At 39.9% G+C, this 26,006-nt stretch overlaps 1 protein-coding gene across 1 annotated transcript; it reads right to left on the bottom strand.

The window, feature by feature from the left end:
* Positions 1-6,457: 6,457 nt before the first annotated feature.
* slc35b3 (solute carrier family 35 member B3) lies at positions 6,458-20,009 on the bottom strand. Its single transcript, XM_017696169.2, has 10 exons — positions 19,083-20,009; positions 18,025-18,252; positions 16,329-16,450; positions 14,727-14,881; positions 11,503-11,610; positions 8,885-8,982; positions 8,579-8,671; positions 8,307-8,418; positions 8,155-8,224; positions 6,458-7,113 (listed from the first exon to the last, which is right to left on the bottom strand). The coding sequence occupies exons 2-10, from the start codon at positions 18,235-18,237 to the stop codon at positions 6,963-6,965; spliced, it is 1,122 nt and encodes a 373-aa protein (XP_017551658.1). The 5' UTR covers positions 18,238-18,252; positions 19,083-20,009; the 3' UTR covers positions 6,458-6,962.
* Between the last annotated feature and the right edge of the window lie 5,997 nt (positions 20,010-26,006).

Genomic DNA, 26,006 nt, shown 5'->3' with positions numbered 1-26,006 from the left:
CAATGATAGGTATATTATTAGATTTACATTGTTCAAAAGTGAAATCAATGTTTTCATCAGTGTTAAACCAGTTTGGTCACAGAAGACTGGAGTGTTTCTAACCATCGTTCCACTGTGAGGAGACGACATTGGGTCTGAAAGGATGTGTAGCTGTCAAGAAGACATTGCTAAGAAGTACACATGAAAGAAGAAACCTTGTCAATGAAACAAAGAAGATGCTGCTGTTCTTATAACAATGACCTTGTCACCCCAGAGTCGTCCAGACCTCAACATTGTTTAATGTGTTGGTGATTTCTTGGGTCATGAAAAGCAGAAAATGCAACCAACTTTGGAGGTGTGAAAAATTCCCCTATTTTTGTAATCCTGAAAGTTTCCTGACAAAATCAAAGCTGTACACATTAATTACTGAAAAAGACACTATATCAAATATAGACGTTAAATATGTTTTCTGATTTGAATACTGAAAATGAATACCTTCATGGCCTGTTTACACTAGAAATTAAAGGAAGGTGGTCTCTGACTTTGCTTATGTATGTATATAAAATGGCAAAACATCAAGCTTTTAACAACATTTTTTTAACAGCAAATCATGAGTCAGTAAATTAGCAAGAATTAAACAATACATAAAGTAAATCATGTGTAGAAGCATCGTCAATTCAGTTATTTTAATATGCTAGTCCTGTGCACCTACATGGGCATCAAATGCTTAGTAGGGCACTAGTAAGCTGTGAATGAAGAGAGTAAGGGGGTTTGGATGTGTCCAGAATGATGAACAGAGCCATGAAAGTTTATAAAATGACAGAGAAAGCTGTAAAGCACGAAATTATGAAATAAGATTCATCGGAAAAAATTAATCAGATTTCAAAACTTGGAGATCAAATCTCAAGGTACATAAATTAATTAATGTAAGTAGAAAATTATCATACATTATTTGTCAATTATTTACTTCTTTAGGCAGAATTTAGTTTGCTTCAGTGAGCTATAAATGCATATTTGTTGAATTTGTTGATAACTAAGACTTCTATGACTGAAAATATGAAACATGAAAAAATTATTTGGAATAACTTAACTAAAGTGATCTTAATTGAAAAAAAAAAGATGATGAAGATCAGTGCGTTTGGGGCCAAAGGAGTATTAAGAGCTCTCAAGTTATACTGTCTGAGTTATGCATTTTAGCTTATGGCAATGGCTTCCAGTCCCAGTTCTGCTGACCCAAAAATGGAGTTTTATGTTTTTTCCTGCTCCAGCACTCCTGATTCAATTAATCAAATAATTAGCAAGCCCTTGAGTTGGATTAGGAGTTCTAGAGCAGATAAAGTACAAAAATGTGCATGGGACCAGCAGGCCAGGGATTGAAAGCACTGATTTATGAGGCCTTTGCTATGTCTGCTCTATATGTTTACCACTACCTAGTTTCTAAAGGGCATATTTGAATACTGGGTCATGGAAACACATTTACCCTGAGTAGACAAGTATTGATAATGCAATTCCTATAATGCAGAAGCAGACAATACAGCAAGTCACTGATACAGCACCTGCTAAGTTCAAGGGGCATCCCAGCCAAAGCCTAGAATTTAATGTTATTTGTAATGTTACACAGTATTCTGTAGGCAGCATTGTATCCCTCATCTTTCATTTTCATGTTTTCATTCATCATAGTTCTTTGACTACAGTGCCCAGCATACATTATGCAAATCCATCAGAAAACCTTTCAGAATCTATGTAGTGTCAACCAATTCTGCCTACTAGCCTAGCCACTGACCTATAGACTCATAAATACAACCAAACTAGCAGTTGAGAACTTCTTACCTTGGTCATCAAACAAAATTCCAAAGATACAAAGAAAACAGTGATTCTATATTTATTAAGAACAAAATAGATTTTTTAGCCAGAGGAAATAAGATATTCTGGTTCCTAGCAGTACCATTAGCTTCCTAATACATAACAAAGCTTCTGGTGTTTCCATAAAATCCAACTTTCAAAATGCATCAAGGGGGTTCCAAAGGGGGGCTTCCCAGTTTAAAGTGGAAAAATTCACTCCAGATTTGAAGGCACACTGCTGTAGAATATGAGAAGATGGCCTGTTTACAACAGATGTAGTGATTTTTGATTTTGGCCAGAGTGGCTTTTTAACTTCAACAGCACTGCATGACTGTGCCAACAACAAATGAGAAACGTGATAGGCTAATGTACATTACAGTTATACAAATAACTCATGCCTATGAGCACACATAGGTTTTAACATCACTAAAACAACGTGCCAAAGTTTTAGTTTTAGCTAAAGAGCAGTCAAATCATGAAAAATTCAAGAATGCGCCCTCAGTGTATCCGGTTTCTGCACTCCTGTCTGAATAAGAGTCAACAGTGCACTTGTTTAACATGTATCTTGAGAAATGGCAAAAAATAATGTGTTCTTTGCCAAATAGGCTATTCTTAATACAGTAAGGCGGGCACCCAGGCCTGCTGTGATATTGCAGTTATGAGTCACACGGCCCTTTCTAGGCCAATCCACAGTAAGCCCATAGCATCATTTTGGGCATGCAGAGCCACAGCTTTGTGGCCATTCCTTCTGTCTGGGGAACAGGAGAAAGTTTCTCCTATTGGCTTCCTAGTTTATCTTTATCTCAAAGTATTTTGGAACATCTGAAAAGCTCTACATGGTTTGCTATTGCTTAGTTTTTTCATCAGTGATTTTAGCAAATAAATTATATAAGATATTACCACTAATGAACAGATGGCACATATGTGCCGCTCTTTAAAGATGTAAAAAAAATTTGGGATGACAAAATGTAGACTGGCTTGCAGGATCGAGACCATCACATATGTGCTCTTAAGTATTTGTGTCGTGTTTACTAATATCATCATAATAAAATACGTAATGTCTCTGTTACATATCACATGCTACACATGAACCAAGAGAAAATCTGAAAAGCAAATTATTATTTCTGTTCCCGGTTAAATCACCGTTTTAGAGGTACAGGATTTTCTCATGACAGTGATGATAAGTGACAGCACAGTTCAATACATACATACATACCTGCAATACAACTGAATGTGACTATGACATCTTGAGCAACTATTTATTTTGGTTCACATTCAGGGCACTTGCTGTTCTACCCCTCTAAACTGGCCGTCCCTTTGACTTCAGCTAGCAAATGTGTGAGAGTCCATCCCCAATTATCTGTTGTCCCGAATGCAAGTTTTGACCCACTTTAGACCTCTCGGTGTGATTTCTCTTCAGCCCCTATTGCGTGACCACTCTCTCCGTGGCACCCGCCCTGGCCGGCCCGGGCCCAAGGACGCGGGTGCGGCCGCCCTGTGGTAATGGATGGGCTGCCAGTTGGCCCTGCTGGGCTCGTAGAGGGGCTGGAGTGGTTATATGGGCTTCTACCGGAGCCTATTTACTGAGGTGATGAGCTCCAGACATCTCCCATTATTTATGAAGGGAGGCCACGGGAGCAGGCACAGGGGTCAGTGAACCCAGGTACACCCGACATTAATAAGAGCCTCACCCAGGCTGGAAAAGTGTGTGTGTACTGTATATGAGAGAGCAAGAGGGAGAGAAACTGGACAGAAGACAGAGAGGACATTAAATGAATTTTGGTCGCATTGCAGCAAGGTCAAACATATTTTCAAAGTAAATGTGCTACTTACTGTTTGGTTGGTAAAGGCTTGTACAACTAATACATTAAATTGTATGTGTTAATGGAGGGCGTTGTGGCTATTCTGGTTACCTGTTACCATGCAATCCAAACCAGGATGATTTACCAGCGTTGCGCTTATAGCACTGTGAAAATGGATGGGCTTACCAACAACCACGTGATCAGTGAACCTTCCTAAAAGTCCTTGTAGCTATGTTCCATGTGTTTTGGACTATATGGAGCGTCTGGGGTGCAAAGAGCAAACGTGCCATTTGATAGATGAAAACTCTCCACACTTCAAATGGGTTTAAACCTTCATTGTTCGCTTTGTTGCTGTTCCTCTCCACACACACTAAGACAAATGGCTGCGCTGGGCAGCAGTCAGCTGGGGTTTGCAGACCCCATACGATCCAAATGGACCTTTCACACACGCGGATAATAACAAGCGCTCCATTTCTTGCACCTTAAGACAAATTGGCTGCATTTAAAAGGGTTATGATTTGAAATGAAGCGCTCACAAAGACAGATAACAGCATCTCCCCAGCTGTGGACTTCTCTCTGGACAGTTCACTTTGGAGACAAAGGCTTGCCATACTCAGTACATTTCAGGCAGCTAAAGCGTATTAAAAGCTGTGAAGAGAAATGTTTGTTGATATTGTGTAATATGTGGACAATATTTATTATTTGGTACACTAATCTGGGTGCAACTGGAATTTTACAAGAATTGCATTTTGCATTATTTGAACCGGCATGTACCTACGCTGTATATAGTGGGTGTGATAAATGTAGTTTTAAATATACATAGCCAGTGTGGTGTTGCTGGGGTTTTCACATAAGTGAATATGGCTGCTAGGTTGAGAGTGGTTTACCAGCTCTGATGTAGGGCTAGTGGCCAACACAGAACGTGTATGGCAACAGACAGGATAAAGTCTCTAACTGTACACCAGCAGTGTGCACCTGGAAGGTAGTCAGAGACCACCCTTCATTTATTTCATTTCCAGTCAAAATGTCTATAAAGTACAAAAATCATTTTACAGCATCAGGAAAATAGCAGAAAATATATTTACCACAAAAATGCACAACACATAACCTCCAACTACTAAGTAATTTATTTAGTCTTTATTGCAGCTTCTATTCTTCTATTCTTGCTTTGTGTTTCTCAAAATTTGTAGGAACATTTTTCAACACTTCTGAAGTTTGGTCTTAGAAACTGGTTATATTTTCTGCTTTCCATAAACCAAGAAACCTTAAACGCATTCATTGATGTTGAGGTTCGGGTTCTGGGATGGCTAGTTCATTGTTCTGAGAACACCAGCAGCTTCTTTGCTTTGCAATATTTTTCTTTGTTTTTTTCCTTTTCTTCCTAAAAGCTTCTTGGCAGCTACATATTTTTTCAGACCCACAGTGTGGTGTTGTCTTCTCTTAGAAGATTCTCTCAAATCGGTAGATCAGAAGCAAGAGAGGAGATTGATTTTCTCCTTTTGATCAAAGCAAAAGCATTAGTTATTATTATTACACTGTAATAATATTATTATATTATATTATTATTATTACACTGTTTATCTGATGGTGACAGGTTTGGTGGGTCTACCAGGTCTTACACAATAGTTAGAAGCCCCATTTTCTCCTGTTTTTTCCACTTATTTTCCTTTGATTCCCCTTCTTTAAGTAACTGGATTATTTATACCTACTCCCATCAGCAATATCTTCTAAACAATAACTTGTGCTTAACAGCCATTTGACTGGAAATTAAATAAAGGATAATACATTAGTCACATTAAAGAATCAATAATCATTAAAGAAATGACACGCATTGTTGTGACAAAACTGTTGCAACTGTTAGATTACACAAATAACTAGATTCATCAAAACACCCAAAGAAGCAATTACCTGGAATTGTGATTGGTGTATATTGCCAGAACACGTCACTGATTAGAGGTCATTTGCACATTGTAGCCTTTTGCAATATCTGCATTACAAAAAACTTAACAATATATTCTGTAGCCAAACTGATTGTCCCCTAGAAATTAACCTCTCGTGTGTTGGTTAACTCAGCTGAACTGATGTACTCATGTGGGCCCCAGTTTCCATTCTTATCTCTATTTATAGAGGCAACACCTGGTTCAGGACAGTGAAGGCCTGGGCTGTACGCTCTTGGGTGCTCTTTTCTGTCCACTCTTTAGAAATGAGTGACCATCCTAGCCAAACTTTCTGGCCTTGGAATAACAAAACTCACTGTATTATTATCACCCAACCTCTGTGACTTCCTTGAGTTAGCAGCATTTGCATTTTTATGACCTAGTTTTAAACAAATCTGTGATTTGATATGCAGTCTCCTCCCATGTGATTCAGAAATTCTGACACCTTTTGAATTGATCAGTTAAGACGGTGATGCCGTTCTTTATCACCAGTTGTCTGTGTCATGGTTGGTTGTACTGATAGGCTGTCTGTAAAGGAAGAGGGTGGTGCTGCCTGCACAATAATCATTTCCCTAGGGGTCTTTCTCTCTCTTTTACACACATATGCAAGTGTGCACACACACACACACACACACACACACACACACACACACACACACACACACACGTGACGTTCTGCTCATCTAAATTAGGTCTAAAGCCAAGCCCTATGAACAATGTTTGTTTTCTTTCTAGTGCTATCTTATTCCAGGATTGCTAATCAAACAAGCCCTGGGCTATCGGAGGGGTAAACATCTGAGAAGCTGCTTGGCAGCCTTTCAACTCTCCGTGCTGCAGCCAGCGGATAAGAGACGCCTGGCAAGCTACTTATGCCGTCATTTAGGAAAACACTTCAAACCATTTGAATAAACTTCCCAGTTTGTTTTTAATGTAAAAAGAGCTACCCTTTCACCAAACAAATGGATAGCGAATATGGTAGTCAACACACTGATTCACTCCCAAATGTAAACGTTTTAAAAAAAAAAAAAAAAAAAAAAAAAACGCCATTGTGTTACTCCCAACTAATCACAGTTAAAAAAAAAAAATTGCAAAGGATGCCATCACTTTGCCGGCACATGCAGGTGAAAAAGAGACCTATTACAACAATGATTTCTTTCAGTCAATGTCCAGTCTTGACATGATGAGACTGCTGTAGCTCCTTTCACAGTTTGAGTCTCTCCTCCATGCCCAGGCAGGCTGAGGCCAGTGCAAAACTTTGCAATTTGGCTAAAATCGAAAGCTTCCCTCTTGTTTGCAGAGTGCTCCTGCTCCATCAGAATGTAGCTGCAGGTTGTTGGGTCCACCTCATTACCATGTGGCTAGTGGAGCTTAGATCCATAAGGTAAAGTCAAAAGTCAACTGCCTACACAGTCTGAGAGAGCGGTCGACCCTTCTTGGTGCTGAGAACTCGTTTCCGGAGCTCTGCAAATGATGGGAGCTTCATTTTGTCACTGTTTTTGCTGTAGATGTTAAGGAAGATCCCGAAGACAACCAGCAGGCCTCCCCACACATACCTATGCCAGACACAGTAACACCATGAGATGGCAAAAATAATTAATGTAACTACATAATAGCCACTGACTTAGCAATTTATTATACTGAGCTATTGAGATGCAGTATAACAAACACCCAAAAAGCAACTTCAGTATTTGAGTACTGGCACCTGGAACAGTCTGTGACGTATAGGGTACACCAACCTTGCACCTACACTTACTGACATTTTGTCAAGTGCACCTATTATATTCATGCACTTTGTAAATTTACAATTATTGACTGGAGCTTAATTGTTGCTGCAAAATTTATCAGCCTTTAGCCCATACATCAGCGTAAAGGGACCAGCACTGGCCCACTGCTCAGTGTCACTGCCGAGTTGAGAACATTTTGACAGTCCAAAATATCCTGTCAACAGTGGCCCTGTGGACGGCTAGAGAATGACTAACAAATTAACCATGCAAAATAAATATGCTAGTCTTTCACCGTGCACCTACAAAGTGTTCTAACAAAATGCTGTAGATAAATTATCTGTATTATCCTGATACATTTGTACCAGCACAACACACACTAACATGTCTATGTCATGTTGTCATTGTTGTGCTGAGAACAGCCCATCAAACAAAAATCTTATTAGCGGTGGACCTATATTGTTTCATTTTATTGATGGGCAAGGTGGACAACTCAGAAACTGTGCATAGCAACAAATGGGCTACAGGATGTTTCTGTATACCTTTAAATGCAGCAATATGGTAGATGTTGCTGACAAAATGGCAAATATACATATGTAAAAAAGATGTGTACTTGGGAAAAAATAGCAGCAGGAATTCACAAGATATAACATGAATTCAGTGTATATTCCAGTCTGGAAAAATTAATTATATAAGGACAATAATCTTCTTTATATGCTTTTAAAGCACCATGAAGACCTAAAAAGTACAAAAAAAGTCTAGTACAATTCAGTATTTTTCATGCTCCTCTTATCGTTTCCAAGTGTGACTTTACTTTTTCATGTTAAATGATTAGTTTGTGTGGAATGGTTGTGTTCTAGAGTGCTCACTTACTGAAAAGTGAATGGCTTTGTGAAGAATAAAAACGACAACACGATCGTCATGGCCTTTCTTCCTGTTGTAACTAAAGGAAAGGGAGGAAAAATTTCACCACTCCATCCACTGCCATATTCAAAATTCAAGTAGTCAAATCCAACAGAAATCACCTGTGACTGCGACTAGTGCTCCAAAAAGCTTTATCAAGGCCAGAACAAAAGAGATGCCAAAGTAGCCGGTCAGGGAGAAGAAGAATGCATAACCGTATGTAGTCACTGGATGCTGTCACAGAGAGAACAAGATTTTAAGACAAAAAAAATCATCACTCATTTGCAAATGGCCTTTTATATATAAAAACACATATAAAGCACTTTGTTTATTTAATATAGTGTATTGTGTTTTACATAGTTTTTTTTTTTACTACTGTACTCCTTAAACCTACCTGAGCACAGAAGGTCACAGCAGGTCCCAGTCCCCCAACACATAAGAGTCCCAGCAGAATATATACAAACCCAATAGAGTAAGAATATAATACCTAAAAGCAAGGCAAAATAAATAAATAAATAAACTATCACAAAAACATACTGCACAGCCGGCCTATAGAGAGAATGCACCAGGGTAATACTGAAATAGATAAAATGGCAGTGGATTTATCACTAAATTAACTGTACTATTCGAGACAATAAAGATTATCATGTATTCATTCTGACAAAGTTGCAAAAACCTCATCTTTTTTTTGTTTGTGTACCATTTCTGAGTTGGATCCGTTGTGCAGTTTCATGGCTTTTTCCTGCACGTTCCCAATAGCAGCATCGGCACAAAGTGCCAGGGAAATAAGGATAACCCCTGACAGAATCAAAAACAACATACACAGTTAAAACAAACAGACACAAACAACAAAATCTTTTCATTTACCCCTAACAGCTAGAAAGACTACTAGGACTCATTAACATTGCAGCCGATAGTGTCTAAAAATCACACATCCCACCACACAAACTAATGGTATGTGCCCACTTCCAGCTTTGCCATGTTGCATCTTACTTATTTCACTGAAGGGTTCTGCCAGGTCTATGCGGCGAAAAAGAGTCCAACAGATTTTTACTTTAGGCAAATGGGTCCAGCCAGTGTACTGCTTTTTTAAAAGTGGTCCTTGTTCCACATGCCAAACATAAAACATTCTCCAAACTTATTAAGGGGGAACAATGGATTTTTTTCCCCTCTTCACTCAATCTAAGACAGTTTAACATTATCTGGTTTTATGCATAACTAATAACAGTGAAGATCTGGGAGGAAGATGTTTTGGATAAAGTTTAAATAGTTCAAGCAGGAGCAAATTTAAATCATACAGCACTCGCACGTTGTGCTGCAAGTAAAGTAAAATCTATTTCTTTATATGATGCAGCTTTGTTCTTTGTGTGGCACAGTAAGCAAAGTAAATCTGATATTGTAAAATCTGTTTTGGCCCACTTTCATAGGACGTGGTACTGAAATTTGATATGTATTCCATACAAGGCAATGTCACTTGTCAGAATAGCCAGATTGAATTTCATTTGACTTTGTCACTCCAACTCAATTTTCTTCATAATTTTGGAACAATTCATAGTAATGATATCAAAACATGTTCCTACAGTTACATTTCATGCCTTTCATTTTGGAGGATGGTTTTTAGTGTTTTTAGTTTTTTTAGTGTCTGCTGTTTGTCCTACAAGTTTAAAACAGGAGTTTGCATACAAAGTTTGATGTCTTGTGATAGCAGTCTGTTATTCTAAAGGAAATATAGAGGACAGCTATATTTACTAGATGAGTGTTGGGTCGGCGTTCAGTTTAGAAATAGGAATGCTCTCCCATTCAAGTCTAATACAGGCCTCTAACTGTTCAATCGTCTTGGGCCTTCTTTGTCGCACCTTCCTCTTTATAATGCGCCAAATGTTCTCTATAGGTGAAAGATCTGGATTGCAGGCTGGCCATTTCAGTACCCGGATCCTTCTCCTACGTAGCCATGATGTTGTGATTGCTGCAGAATGTGGTCTGGCATTATCTTGTTGAAAAATGCAGGGTCTTCCCTGAAAGAGATGACGTCTAGATGGGAGCATATGTTGTTCTAGAACCTGAACATAGTTCTCTGCATTAATGGTGCCTTTCCAGACATGCAAGCTGCCCATGCCACAAGCAGTCATGCAACCCCATACCATCAGTGACGCAGGATTCTGAATGGAGCGTTGATAACAACTTGGGTTATCCTTGTCCTCTCTGGTCCGGATGACATGGCATCCCAGTGTTCCATAAAGAACTTCAAATCGTGATTCATCTGAACACAGAACAGTCTTCCATTTTGCCACACTCCATTTTAAATGACCCCTGGCCCAGTGCAAACATCTGAGCTTGTGGAGCTTGCTTAGAAATGGCTTCCTCTTTGCACTGTAGAGTTTCAGCTGGCAATGGCGGATGGCATGGTGGATTGTGTTCACTGACAATGCTTTCTGGAAGTATTCCTGAGCCCATTCTGTTATTTCCTTGACAGTGGCATTCCTGTTTGAGGTGCAGTGACGTTTAAGGGCACGGAGATCACGAGCATCCAGTAGAGTTTTACGGCCTTGACCCTTACGCACAGCGATTGTTCCAGATTCTCTGAATCTTTTGACGATGTTATGCACGGTTGATGATGATAACTTAAAAGTATTTGCTATTTTACGCTGGGTAACACCATTCTGGTATTGCTGGTATCTTTCTGCGCAACAATGGTGGAATTGGTGATCCTCTTACCATCTTGGCTTCTGAGAGACACTGACACTCTGAGAAGCTCTTTTTATACCCAATCATTTTGTCAATTGAGCTAATTACTGTTAATTGGTCTTCCAGCTGTTCGTTATATGCTCAATTTCCTTTTTCCAGCCACTTATTGCTACTTGTCCCAACTTTTTTGGAATTTGTTGACACTGTGAAATTTTGATTCAATATATTTTTCCTTTAAAATGTTACATTTACTCAGATTAAACTTTTGATCTTTCATCTATGTTCTATTACGAATAAAATATTGACATTTGCCATCTCCACCTCATTGCATTCAGTTTTTATTCACAATTTGTTTAGTGTCCCAACTTTTTTGGAATCCGGTTTGTAGAAAACCAACTGCAAATAGACACAATGAAGCAAGAAACAAGTGGAAGTGGACCCTTACTATACCTCAATTTCAAGTCCAAATCTCATAGTATAAATAATCAACAATAAAAAAAATTAATAATCAGTTTTGTTAACATGACTTCATGTATAATGTATAACAAATGTATGACTTCATTGCAACTTACATTTAACAAGATCTTTCAAGAGTAACTTTACTACACTGCAGATTAAAGAAGAGCATGTTACCTGTCACATTAAAATTTGGGGCAACCTTGCTGTCAGCCAATGTGAACCAGATGAGGCCCAGACTCATGCAGAGAGCAGCTGACACATCGGCAATGTTGTACCGTTTTCCTGCAACACAAACCACTGTTGTTCAACAGAGAACAAAACATCAGGCCCTCCCATCCCGCCAAAAAAAATCCTCACTTTACTATCTTTTAGACAAGTGAAAAATAGAAAATAATGAGTGATTATCACTTCCAGTTGGACAGAAATGTGATTGTTTTGGCACCTGTCAACGCAATGAAATCACAAAGGCCTTTCAAAGCTGCTATTAAGCATCAGCCACAGGCAGGACTCGATTCTCCCTGCTGAATACTATTAAGAAGGTGCTGCTGATGCCCCATGAGGCTTTTGTGTTGTGGTCAGGTAGAGGTGGAGTGAGTGGAGGCGGGGGAAGAGCCAGTGAAGCTTCAGAACTTCAGATCAGCGCAGCAGAGAGCAGCTGCCATGACACTGGCTCCAGGTCGGTTCTGCAGAGTTCTTTGAACAAGTTCAGCCATGGTGAGAGGATGCCTTCATCAGTTTAACAACTGAGCAAGAGAGAGCGAGATTGAGAGGAAAAGGGCTTTCTTCCTTTCTTTGCTGGACTCTTCAACTCAATCATGATGCAAAAGGAGACTGAGAGAGAAAGATGGAGAAGGTCCATGACTTTTTGAGGTTGGATGTGTGAAAAAATGTAGCAAGGGAGGAGAAAAGATGTAAAAAGAGAGAAAGAGGAAAGCATTAGTCAACCAGAGTGAGAGAAAGACAGAGAGAGAGAGAGATACACAAGTAAAGAGAGTCAAGTCTTCCCAAGCAGTCTGTTGCCGTGGGGATGACAAGGTGACGCAGCAGGTTGGTCTGTAACTCTTTGATTCTGCAAAGCTTTGATGGACTAGCATCCTGCATGCATTTTGAACCACTACATCAGCCCCAGGGGACCTAAGGGCCGCAACGCCAAGAAAGAACCAAAGAAAAATATCCCTATTGAAAAAAAACAAAACAAAAAAAAAAAATCTTGTGATCAGTGGGATGGGAAACCTTGAGAAGATGATGGAGAGATAAAAGGAGGGAGGCTGAACCCTCGCTCACTCGTTTTCTTGCTTTCTCTCTTTGAAAGACCCAACAGTTGCATCAGAAAAGTGAAAAGAGAAAGTTCCTAAAAAGGCTGGACAGTGGTCATGGCTCTAAATGAAGAAGAGTAAAAAAGGCAGGGCAAGATTTGTTTATAGGAATTGAATACAAATGCAAAATGAAAAGTAATAAAAAAAATATTTTAATTTGCACCAATTAGAATTCAGGTCAGATTACGGAATTCTGTACAAATGTCTCCGGCCACCACAATTTACTGCAGCAGTGAGTGTGCTTTTGCTAGTTTTTGTACACAGCTTCCATCCCGTATCTAACTATATCTACAACCCCAATTCCAATGAAGTTCGGACGTTGTGTAAAGCATAAATAAAAACACAAAATGATTATTTGCAAATCCTTTTCAACCTGTATTCAATTGAATACACTACAAAGGCAAGATATTTAATGTTCAAATGGATAAACTTTGTTTTTCGCAAATATTCAATCATTTTGAATTTGATGCCTGCAACACGTTCCAAAGAAGTTGGCACAGGGGCATGTTTACCACTGTGTTACATCACCTTTCCTTTTAACAACACTCAATAAGCATTTGGGAACTGAGGACACTAATTGTTGAAGCTTTGTAGGTGGAATTCTTTCCTATTCTTGCTTGATGTACAACTTCAGTTGCTCAACAGTCCGGGGTCTCCATGTGCCCATGTGGTAATATCCATTACAGAATGATGTTGGTTTTTAATGCAGTGCTGCCTGAGGGATCGAAGGTCACAGGCATTCAATGTTGGTTTTCTGCCTTGCCGCTTACTTGCAGAGATTTCTCCCGATTCTCTGAATCTTTTGATATTATGGACTGTAGATGATGAAATCCCTAAATTCCTTGCAATTGCATGTTGAGAAACGTTCTTAAACGTTTGGACTATTTGCTCATGTAGTTGTTCACAAAGTGGTGAACCTCGCCCCATCCTTGCTTGTGAACAACTGGGCCTTTCAGGGATGTTCCCTTTATACCCAATCATGACACTCACCTGTTTCCAATTAACCTGTTCACCTGTAGAATGTTCCAAACAGGTGTTTTTTGAGCATTCCGCAACTTTCTCAGTCTTTTGTTGCCCCTGTCCCAACTTCTTTGGAATGTGTTGCAGGCATCAAATTCAAAATGAGTGAATATTTGCCAAAAACAATAAAGTTTATCCATTTAAACATTAAATATATTGTCTTTGTAGTGTATTCAACTGAATATAGTTTGAAAAGGATTTGCAAATCATCGTATTCTGTATTTATTTGTTTTACACAACGTCCCAACTTCATTGGATTTGGGGTTGTACAAGGTATCCACAAGGCAGCGGTATCTAACAAAGGACAATAAGTGTACACAGTTGTTAAAAACTCCAGCAACATCTCTGACCAACAAATATCTGCTGATACTGATACAACTTCTATATCCTCATGCATTCCTACTTGTTATACTTATTATTCTCTGTCTTGGGCTATGTAGGCCTACTGTGTTTTGGGATATTGGATGTTTTTTCCCATAAAAAGAAAAAAAAAAAAAAAAAGACAAGATGTAAAACTCCAAAAACACAATTTCTCCTGACCTTTTAAAATGTATTTACAATTATGAACAGATATATTGCTGAAGTTTAAAAATGTTCTTAGAAAAAAATAAGATGTATGGGTTTGGCACAGACACTAACTGACAGGCAGTATGTACTAATAAACAGTGGTTAGCTGAACCAAGTTTTGGATCATAATTTTACATGCAAGGCTATGCAGAGGAGAGGTATGAAAATGATTAACACAATGATGGGCATTAAATGCCAATTTATTGTATTAATGTTCATTTATATACAGTTTAGAGGTAGTTACTGTTAGAATTAATAGCTTTAAAGCATACACTGCTTACAATACTGCTATTGCATAAAACAACTATCTTTTTCTCAGAACAAGTAATTGAATATTACTCTGAGCTCATATCATCATCATTCAAGTGTTCATCTGCATACAGCTAGCTTTCCCATTATCTCAATACAACAGCCAATATTGTGAGAAAGGTTAACAAATAACATATTCAGCAGCCCTGGTGGCTATTTTCCACAAACTTCCATTTGGTTATTTACCTTGTATGAAAACCCCACCGATCATAACAGGAATGAGTTTGCAGCACTTGAAGATGACTTGCGTTGGATAGTTCAAGTATCCTAGTGACGTGTTGGAAAGGCCCATGGTCCCAACTGTTAGAAATGCTATGATCATATATGTTTTCCCTGGGATCCTGAAAGAGTGATTTGAAAGAAAACAAAATGTCTTAGGACACAGATATAAACCTTAAAAAGGTCACCTGTTAATATTCACCTTATTCTATGTAACCTTTGTACCCTGTATGTACAAAACATAATCTAACTAGTGAATTCAGACACTTCCAAGCACACCTAGTGATGAAACAGGCATTCAATTTCACAAAAACAACTTTTGTTCACCACAGAAAAGCATGACCATTAGAATGGGATCCTCGAAGCAACACGTAAGACTAAGTTCACAATGCCCAATGCCAAGAACTGACTAAATGGGCCAAAATAAAAACCAAGAACAGGCTCCCGAGTGGTGCAACCATCTAAGTGTTGGCCCTATCATCAGGAGATTGCGAGTTCGATCCCTGGTAATACTATAGTCATCCGTAGACGGAAGCCCAAGAAACCACAATTGGCCTCGCTTTCTCTCGTGGTGGGTAGAAAGGCCCACTCAACGCAAGGCTAGTCAGTACAGGTGTCTTTTAGCTGACGTAGCAGATCTGGTGGTTGGCGCTTTCCTCCGAGTGCGTTCGGCTGTCCCATGGCGTTGTGTGAGCGACACTTAGAAAAGAAGCGGTAGTTGGCTTCACAGGTCTTGCAGGAAGACTGTGCTGCCTTCACCCTCCTAGTGTTGGTAGCATCATGTGATTGGGGGGGTGGGGGGGGTGGGGGGCTAACTAGCGAATGGAACTGGAGACAACTAAACTGGGGAGAAAATCTGGTTTAAAAAAAAAAAAAAAAAAAAAAAACAACACTGACCAAGCACCACCAGATACCTGTAGGAAGAGTTGGGTGTGCCAGAACTAATCATTAAACATCAGCACCTGACATCACTAATGCTCTTGTAGCTGAATGCAGTCAAATTCTCATAGCAATGTTCCAACATCTGCTGTAATGCTGTATTTAACTGGTCTCAGTTTTATAGGAAAAAGTTTTTCAACAGATGTCATTGCATAAATGCCCTTCAATGTTGGATGAGAAAGTTAACATCAAAATTTTTGATGAAGTACGAGATGGCTGATGTGACAACACTACTTTTGTCATGGCTGAGGACAGAAGTGAACAGTTAAAAACTGTTATAAAAATATAATAAACGTAATGGTGATGTAAACTTAAAGCATATGCATTTTTCATTTCTGCTATGTATGAGTTTAAAGCCATCAGTAAAATAGGCCAAAACTGATCTCTTCCATAAACCACAGCGCACAGTACAAGAACCTTCTTGGAGAAAATTATGGCTCCACTTGCACATGGCAGCAACATAAAGCCTTCCTAAAAGAGTAGAAGCTGTTACTGCAGCCAAAATAATGGGGACAATTAAGACTCTAGATTTCAGGAGAAATTAATGAGCAGGTGCCTGCAAACCTTTGGACATATAATGTATGTGAGAATCACTTCCTCTTTAAGTCAGATGGTATATTTACCACCCACCTCCTCCTCTTGTCCTGAGTAAGCTGTAGCTCTACCAGGCCAAACATGGAGTAGAACCCAAACTGAACAAGAGTGAGGTACCAGCCGAAGGGTTTGAAGCCTTCTAAAGAGAAGATCAGCTCCTACAGAGAGAACGGGTGGGAGATTTGGGGAACATAAAGAAAAATATAAATCAGGTGCATTGAGCTGAAAGACCACAGCAATTCAGGGTGGCAGTGTAGCAAGCTGGTTCACCAATTCCTTGGCTATTATCCTTCAGCCTAGCAACTGTAATTATGCTCAGGATTCCTCTGAAAAACTTTACAATACACTACAACATTTCTGTAAATCTGAAAGCGTGCCCAGATCCCAAAAATTAGTGAGTTGGTAGTCCGCCAGCGCTACAGAAATCAGCCAACATGGAACCCCCAGAACAGAAGGGGGCATTTTACACAGCAGAAAAGGGTAAATACCAAACCTGACCAGGACCGGAGTTATAAACCTGGCCATATTTCAATACACAAAGACTCACAGTTAAGTAACTCTTAATTAAGGATTAATATATAACACACATTGTTCCAGGGGTGAATTAATTCATGTTCACTTAAAATTTAAATAATGCCTGTTCTTTGCCTCTAGACAAAGTACCACTTAGGAAACTATGTCAGTGCTGACAGGAAAGGATGAGATGACTTTTTTTGCAGTGACCATTTTGATCGTGGCTGGGCACTATCACAGTATTTTATGTATTCATGTGTTTAAGTATACTTCTTTAGAGTAGGGTTTTCACAAGCTAACTAATTACCAAACATAGACTACATGTCTGCACTGTGCTGAAGCATGCATTTTAGAGACTGTAAAAGTAGGCTAATTACTTCAACATTGACGTGAAAAAAGTATATGGTATGTGGTTACCGGAATTATTTAAATCTTGGTGTTACTGAATACATTTGTGCATTTGAAGGCAACCTACACAGGGACTCCATAACACAAGAAAAACGTGTATAAAGTGTATAAAAAAAAGTATGGATGAACTGCTTATGTCAGTATTGTGAATATGAAATAAGAGCCTTATAGTAGTGACAGAAATTTGCTCAATTTCTAACACTTTTTGAAGCATCATTCCCAAGTACATGGATCTATTCAGGACCACTAACATCAGAACTATAAAACATTTTGATGCTCTTAAACTAAATTGATCATTTTAGGGATAGACAGTGATATTGAAATCATATTGTTATCAACAGATTACTGCTTTGAAAAAATAATTACTGGCATCTGACAGTTGACAAACATATCAAGCCAATATGTAATGGCACTGTACAACATTTAGGTGACACTGACCTACTATGCTAAAATGTCTGCATGTTATAATTTTATTGCATTTGTAACCCTACAGTAATGAATATTTCCCCAAAAATCAGGTAGATACAGTGGCAGTGGTTAACAAACATTGGCAGATATGTACATGAAAATGTCAGATAGAATCTGCCCAAAATACTGGAGCATGCCTAGGAATATCATATCATCTCTTATCTCTCCCCTTTATAAGTTTCATTACTTAAAAGCAATGCTTCACTCATGCTCATTCAGTGAGCATGCATATGTTATGCTACCAAAATGTGAAATGGTATGGACTGTCACTGGCTTTTATACCACAGAATATAGAACAAAAACTTTAACCATTCCTGTTGGTGGGGAAAAACGAGATCCATACCTGCAAGTACCCATAGATGAGGTAAAAGAGGAAGACTCCTGCCACACAGATGAAGAACTGTGTTGGAGTGTTGAAACTGCTTAGATTGATCCCCAGCACTCGGAGTTCCTCCACAGATTTGATGTGTGGGGACATCGCCTCCGTGGAGGAGGGGATGGATATGGAGATGTGTTTCCGGGAATTGTAGTTGATTAAGCCAAATTTTGAACTCATCTTGTCTGTAGAATCCTGTGGATTTGGAGCAGAAGCAACTATCAGTATCAAGACATGCCTTCAATACACAATGAATGTAAATATTCTAAGTTTTGTTTTCAGCTGCAGTCCTGGGGCCTCACTGCCCTGTATAGTTTCAGGTATTCCTACCCCCAACACACATGATCCAGCTCACAAGTTCAAGAGTTGGCTCAGGTATATTGAAGAAGTGAGCCCTTCTTTCTGAACATCCATGCTATGGGTCATACAAAGGAACATTTAACTAAAGCAGTCAAAAGGTTTGTGGTATACATTCATATTTAAAGCCAAATAATGCATTTATTTATTTTCCATCTCTCACATTAACTGTTCAGATTACCCTACCCTGGAATGTTATAGCTTTAAAGATATGTGATATGACAATGACCAGATCTGTGTAACTACTTTAACCACAATTAATCAATGTAATGCAATCTATTCCATTACGTACAGCAAAGGTCTGAAACGGCATATGATCCTCACATAAAATCTGTGACTTGTGGCACTTCATTAACTACTCAATAATATCTTAGGGATATCTCAGGTAAATGTTCATATTGCAACAGAAATACAAAGGCAGTTATGCTATCTTATGTCATAGTGCTTAATACAACAGACATTGTCACAAAGCAGGTGAAATTTTAATTAGTGAGCTGAGGGACAAAAAATCTTCCTAAAAGCAGAAGGAAGAATGAGTTTAATGGGTTTTACTCTCTCCTGCTGACTGTTGCATACGGCTTGTACTCCAATGCAAAGCACTGCACACTTATGCATTTTTCTTTGTTTTGCTATAAAAGACACTAACAGTCCACACAGGACGAGCTTACCTGGACTAAAGACAGCAGAGGAATGTAGACAGTGAATCCGTGGAAGGCATCACAGGGCTGAAACACACCTCTGCTATGACAATATCAAACGGCCTGGAAGGCACTTAATAAGCCAGGCAGGAATAAAACAATGTCCAAACATATTAATCCCCGTATTAATTAAACAAAGTACAAGAGACTGCTAACTAAGCGTCTCCGAGCGTGACAAACACGCCACCGCATGACACGAAGAGAGGAACATTTAACTGGAGTAAAAGACGACGAGCTAACGGCTAACCGGCTACAGTGCTAAAAGAAATATCCGGTAGCAGGAGCTGCGAACCGTTTTCGCTTTAGTTTCACACGGCCGTCTAAGTGTCATCTACAGAACTCCGTTTTCAGGGACTTTCAAGCATGCTTTCTAAAATCTGAGTGGCTTGTTTCGCGGTTCTGGAGCTGCTGTTGCTCATTATTTCGCCATTGTTTAGCTTTTGAGCTAAAGCAGCCAACGACTTCCTGAGGATTGGAACTCTGACCTGTAACACGCGGCGCTGTGCTGCTATTGGTCCGACTGAAATTACGCGATGACGTTAACTTTCACTTCTTACATTTATTCTCTTGTTCTTCATTTTAATCTTCGTCTTAATCCACATTCATTATCGTCATCACCTGTTAAAATGCGTCTAAATACACAGCAAAGGCACCTAAATAATGGTCTATTCACGAGTTGCATATTTGACGCATGTGTTCTGAATATCATGAGACCAGCTTGAAGCAGTGCATAAGGTACACGCAATGCTCTGTATGCTACGTTGTTCTTCACAGTCCTGAATAAATGACTGGCCTGAAACAATGTACAGAAAAAACCTTCATACCTGATTTATTTCGCTGCTTGGTTCCATTTCGTTGTTTAACATAACTGGTGATTTACCTAGACAGCATTATGTTGCTGAGCCATTTGTTTATTAAAAAAAAAAAAGTCAGTGCAGTGGAGCCTGTTTGTCCTGTTTGTCTATTATCATATGACGTCTATTGTTACAGTACCTGTCATAAGTGTGGACATACCCGACTGAATGTATGTTTTCCGCAGAGTTGTCTAAAAAATAAAAATGTTCAAAAAATGTTCAAAAATTCAATATGTATATATACACTGTAAAAAGTGGGACTGGGGTTAATTAATATTTACTAAATAACTAATAGTAACCTCTACATAATTAATCAAACTGAGCTGAATCCAATAAATTTGAATGTTTTATTAATTGCATTTTAGGTAGTTTTGGTTGAATAAAATTAGCTGTGATACACTGAGTAGAATTGACTGAGGACGTCATTGGTTTTAATCATCTCACATTTCTGATCAACGCATTTTGTGCGTCATGGACACCTGTGACCACACGTTTAGAGGTTGCAGTCCTCCAACTTCCCAAAGGTAAGACCTTTTTAATTATTGCTAGGAAAACAAATATGTTGCTGTGGCAGTTCTTTGAAGTTATTTCAGCTACCACACGTCAAACTTCCTGTGCTGTAAGTCAAATTTAAGCCAGCAGCTAGCGAATGCATTTTTTATCTCGCACAGAAGCACGGCCTGGATTTAAACTACAGATTCTGCTGTTGAGGTACGGATAGAGGCGAGGCGCTCTGTGTCGGCAAAAGACATACTGGAAGATTCCACCCGTATTGAGGAAGGCAGATTGCAGATTCCACCCGTATTAAGGAAGGCAGATTACATCCGTATTGAGCTCTGAGCCGTCACCAGCGTTTCACTGCGAAGGTGATAGCTGCGCACCTTGAGCATGCATTTTGTGAATAAATTATTGGTTTATTTGACAAAGCATCAGCTTTTTAATTGAATATTTATTCAAACCTAATTCTGTAATTTGTGAATGTTGAACTCAAAACTTTTAGATGACTGTTTGCTGTAACAAAATATGAGAGGCACTTTTTTAGCTTAATTACAATATTAAAGTGAGACGGTGAGTCCAATTTATGGTACAATAAACTACTGTGAAGACATATTAGAGTTGTTAAATTATCTAGCGAAGTAGCCTAACTAACCTAGCTAAGCTACGTATGCGCGAGTTTAGGCCAAATTAATAGCTCTGCTGGACGACCAGTTCACTCTGGCTAATCTGTGCTGACCATGATGGGCTCAGATCTGAACGGGAGACGTCTAGAGACTGACTGTGTTTGATTGACACAAAAGCAGAAACTAGCTAACGCTAGCTACGGTCAGTGATGTGTGAGGCTGTGAGTTTGGTGGCCAGCAGGCTAACAGGCTCACACCACAGAGCGTGTTCGAAGCCTCTCTCACACGAATTAACAAGTTAAAAACACAAATCTGAGGGGGAGATGTCGAGTGACTGGTACAGTTAAAGTATTAAGGTCAACTGAGCTCCTATTTGGCAACTAGCTGCCAATTGATTTTACATGCTATCAATCGTATATCACACTAAAGTTTGTGAAATCTTTCTTCTCCTTGTGTCCCTATTTTCAGACTTAATCATATCTTTTCTTGCAGCTAACTTACCTACACATTTCCTTTACTACCACCAGCAGAAAGCAACTTTTATTTAACTGACCTCTCTTTCTCTGGCATGTGGCTGATTTGTTTACACTCATTTTTCTACATTTGTAATAATGTAAGATGAATATGTCTGTCTTTAATTGCAGTCTGTGTCTTAAACTTAATGGTTATTAGTATGTCTGTAAACCAGCCATTAGGGGTGTACTTTGTGTACTTCTGGTGCCGGTCCCAAGCCCGGATAAATGGTGAGGGTTGCGTCAGGAAGGGCATCCGGCATAAAACTTGTGCCAAAACTATCATGCGGCTCACAAATATGATTGCCATACCGGATCGGTCGAGGCCCGGGTTAACAATGACCGCCTCCGGTGCTGTTGACCAGTAGGGTGCCGGTGGAAATTGGACTGTAGGTTGAAGACCATCAAAGAGAAGAGGAGGAAGGCGGATTAGAAGGCAGCGAGAGAGAAGGAAAGGCAGGAGTGTGGCGGTTAGAGTAGGGACTCTGAACATAGGGACAATGACTGGTAAAGGCAGAGAGCTTGCAGACATGATGGAGAGAAGGAACATAGATATTCTGTGTGTCCAGGAGACCAGATGGAAAGGAAGCAAGGCCAGGAACATTGGAGGTGGATTCAAACTGTTCTATCATGGTGTAGAGAGGAAGAGAAATGGAGTAAGGATAATCCTAAAGGAACAGCTTGTGAAAAGTGTTCTGGATGTAAAGAGAGTGTCAGACAGAATCATGAGCCTGAAGTTGGAGGTTGATGGTGTAATTTTGAATGTGGTCAGTTCATATGCACCACAGGTTGTTTGTCAGTTAGAGGAGAAAGAGGAATTTTGGAGTAAGATGGATGAAGTGGTAGATGGTGTCCCTAAAGAGGAAAGATTAGTGATTGGTGCAGACTTCAATGGACATGTTGGTGAAGGGAACAGAGGGGATGAAGAGGTGCTGGGTATGTATGGTGTGAAAGACAGAAATGCGGAAGGTCAGATGGTTGTAGATTTTGCAAAGAGAATGGAAATGGCTGTGGTGAACACGTATTTTCAGAAGAGGGAAGAACACAGGGTGACATACAAGAGTGGAGGGAGGTGCACACAGGTGGATTATATCCTTAGCAGGAGATGCCACTTAAAAGAGATTGGCGATTGTAAAGTGGTACCAGGGGAAAGTGTAGCAAGGCAGCATAGGGTGGTTGTCTGTAGAATGAGATTAGAAACAAAGAAGAGGAAGAGAGTGAAGACAGAGCCAAAGATTAGATGGTGGAAGCTGAAGGAGGAGGATGGTTGCAGGCAGTTCAGGGAAAAATTGCAACAGGCACTTGGGGGCAGTGAGGAGCTACCTGAGGACTGGGAAACTACAGCTAAATTGGTGAGAGAAACCGGCAAAAATGTGTTGGGTGTTTCGTCTGGTCACAGGAAAGAAGACAAAGTTGGTGGTGGAATGAGGAAGTCCAGGAGAGTATTCAGAAGAAGAAGGCAGCTAAGAAAAAGTAGGATAACCAGAGGGATGAAGGAAGTAGGCAGGAGTACAGTGAGGCTAGTCACATAGCGAAAAGAATGGTGGCAAAGGCAAAGGCTCAGGCCTATGATGAGCTGTATGAGAGGCTGGACAGTAAAGAAGGTGTAAAGGACTTGTATCGTTTGGCTAAACAGAGAGATAGAGCTGGAAAGGATGTACAGCAGGTTAGGCTGATAAAGGATAGAGAGGGAAATGTACTAGTGAGTGAACAGAGAGTGCTGAGTAGATGGAAGGAATACTTTGAAGAACTAATGAATGAGGAAAATGAGAGAGAGAAGAGGACAACAGGCGGAGAGATAGTGTATCAGGAAGTGCAGAGAATTAGTAAGGTGGAAGTGAGGGCAGCTTTAAAAAGGATGAAGAATGGAAAGGCAGTTGGTCCAGATGACATACCTGTGGAGGTATGGAGTTGTTTAGGATAGAAGGCAGTGGACTTTTTAACCAGGTTGTTTAACAAAATCCTGGAGAGTGAGAGGATGCCTGATGAGTGGAGAAGCAGTGTATTGGTCCCCATTTTTAAGAACAAGAGTGATGTGCAGAGCTGCAGTAACTACAGGGGTGTAAAGTTGATAAGTCACACAATGAAGGTATGGGAAAGAGTTGTTGAAGCAAGGCTAAGGCGAGAGGTTCAGATCAGTGAGCAGCAGTTTGGTTTCAAGCCCAGAAAGAGTACCACAGATGCAATTTTTGCGTTGAGAGTGTTGGTAGAGAAGTACAGAGAAGGTCAGAAGGAGCTACATTGTGTCTTTGTGGATCTAGAGAAGGCATATGATAGGGTGCCAAGAGAGGAACTGTAGTACTGTACAAGGGTGTCAGGTGTCAGGTGTAGCTGAAAAGTATGTTAGGGTGGTGCAGGACATGTATGAGGATAGTGAGACAGGGATGAGGTGTGCAGTTGGAGTGACAAATGGTTTCAAGGTGAAGTTAGGTTTACTTGAGGGATCGGCTTTGAGCCCCTTCTTGTTTGCAATGGTGATGGAAAGGTTGACAGATGAGGTCAGGCAGGAGGCTCCATGGACCATGATGTTTGCAGATGACATTTAATCTGTGGTGAGAGTAGAGAGCAGGTGGAAGAAAATCTGGAGAGGTGGAGGTTTGCACTGGAGAGGAGAGGAATGAAGGTCAGTAGAGACAAGACGGAATACATGTGTGTGAATGAGAGGGAAGCAGGTGGTAAGGTGAAGATGCAAGGAGTAGAGGTCGTAAAGGTGGATGACTTCAAATATCTTGGGTCAACCATTCAGAGCAATGGACAGTGTAGAAAAGAGGAGAAGAAGAGGGTGCAGGCAGGATGGAGTAGGTGGAGACGGGTGTCAGGGCTGATGTGTGACAGAAGGATAGCAGCAAGAGTGAAAGGGAAGGTTTACAAGACAGTAGTGCGTCCTGCTATAATGTATGGTTTGGTGACTGTGTCTAAAAGCTGAGGCTGAGCTGGAGGTGGCGGAGATGAAGATGCTGAGATTTTCGTTGGGAGTGACAAGGATGGACAAGATTAGAAATGAGCAGATCAGAGGGACAGTGAAGGTGGAGCAGTTTGGAGATAAAGCCAGAGAGGCCAGGTTGAGAAGGTTTGGACATGTGTTGAGGAGGAATAGTGGATATATTGGTCAAAGAATGTTGGAGATGGAGCTGCCGGGCAGAAGGAGAAGAGAAGGTTTATGGATGTAGTGAAGGTGGACATGGAGATGGTCGGTGTAAAAGTAGAGGAGGCAGTGGATAGGGCAAGATGGAGGCAGATGATCCGCTGTGGCGACCCCTAAAGGGAGCAGCCGAAAGAAGAAGAAGGTTATTAGTATGTCTGTGTTTCTCTTGACTGACTGTAATACCCTTTGAGATAACAGTTTTGTGACGTTTTTAAATGTTTTCTCATGGAGGATTGAATGCTTATACAAATGCAATTAGCCAACATAAATGTGCCTGTATCTGTTTCAGTTGTTGAAGCTAGTCTTTTAAACCTTTCCAATTATAGCCATCCACTGCTGCTTCTGGTTCTCGATTGATCAGGAATTGTCCCAGGTACTTAAATGCTTAGTATCTTTATGATATTGTTCTTTGTAATATTATTACATATTACACTAAATATTTTATTATGTTTTTTAGCACAAGACATTGTCATTATTATGTATTGTAACGTCGGGGAGTGAGGAGGCGGCAGCATATGCAGAGATAAGCGACCTTTATTCAGGGCAAATCCAGGGTCGTAGTCGAGACAGTCCAGGTTCAGATATCCAACACGAAGTGCACAAGTGTCAGACATGACAAAATCTCAAAACAGACAAACAAATCCAATAGAACAACAGTACAAGCAAAGCACATCAAACATTACAAACAACAAAGACCAGCGACAACTAGTGGCAAGCACAGGGCTTAAATAATCACAGGGTAAACGAGGGACAGGCGGAAACACAGGTGGAAACAATCAGGGGTGGAGTCATGAAATGAGGGGGCTGGATTAAAAACCAAAACAAAAACACATGGGCTAAACCAAAACACAACAGGAACACATGGACAGGACTGGGAGGGGCCAATTGTGACCATATTTTAACATGTATTTGACTCACCTGCTTTGCTTCTTTACTTTGCAAAACTGTTGTATGAAAACGTAAAATGTAGAACATTAAAGATTATATGCTAATGTAAAAGAGCACAATGTTGTTCATAGTAACCTGCTTTCTTATATTGTTTTGCATATGCTTTTCTTGTTACTTTATAGATCTTTTTTTGATACTGTTTACTGTTTGTTCAGGATTCTTTGTCCTTATATTTTGCATGGTGAGTGTTTGTTACTAATTTTGCTCACTTATTTCTTCATTTTACATGCAGTCATGAGGAATCCATCTTCACAAACTGCAAGTGACAAAGAAATTGACCAGAGACCTCCAAGAGTGGAGTATTTTTAACAGAT

Source organism: Pygocentrus nattereri, chromosome 24 (assembly GCF_015220715.1).
Source record: "Pygocentrus nattereri isolate fPygNat1 chromosome 24, fPygNat1.pri, whole genome shotgun sequence".
Taxonomy (NCBI): domain Eukaryota; kingdom Metazoa; phylum Chordata; class Actinopteri; order Characiformes; family Serrasalmidae; genus Pygocentrus; species Pygocentrus nattereri.
The sequence above is the reverse complement of the archived record's forward strand: the minus strand, read 5'-3'. Positions and strand labels throughout refer to the sequence as shown.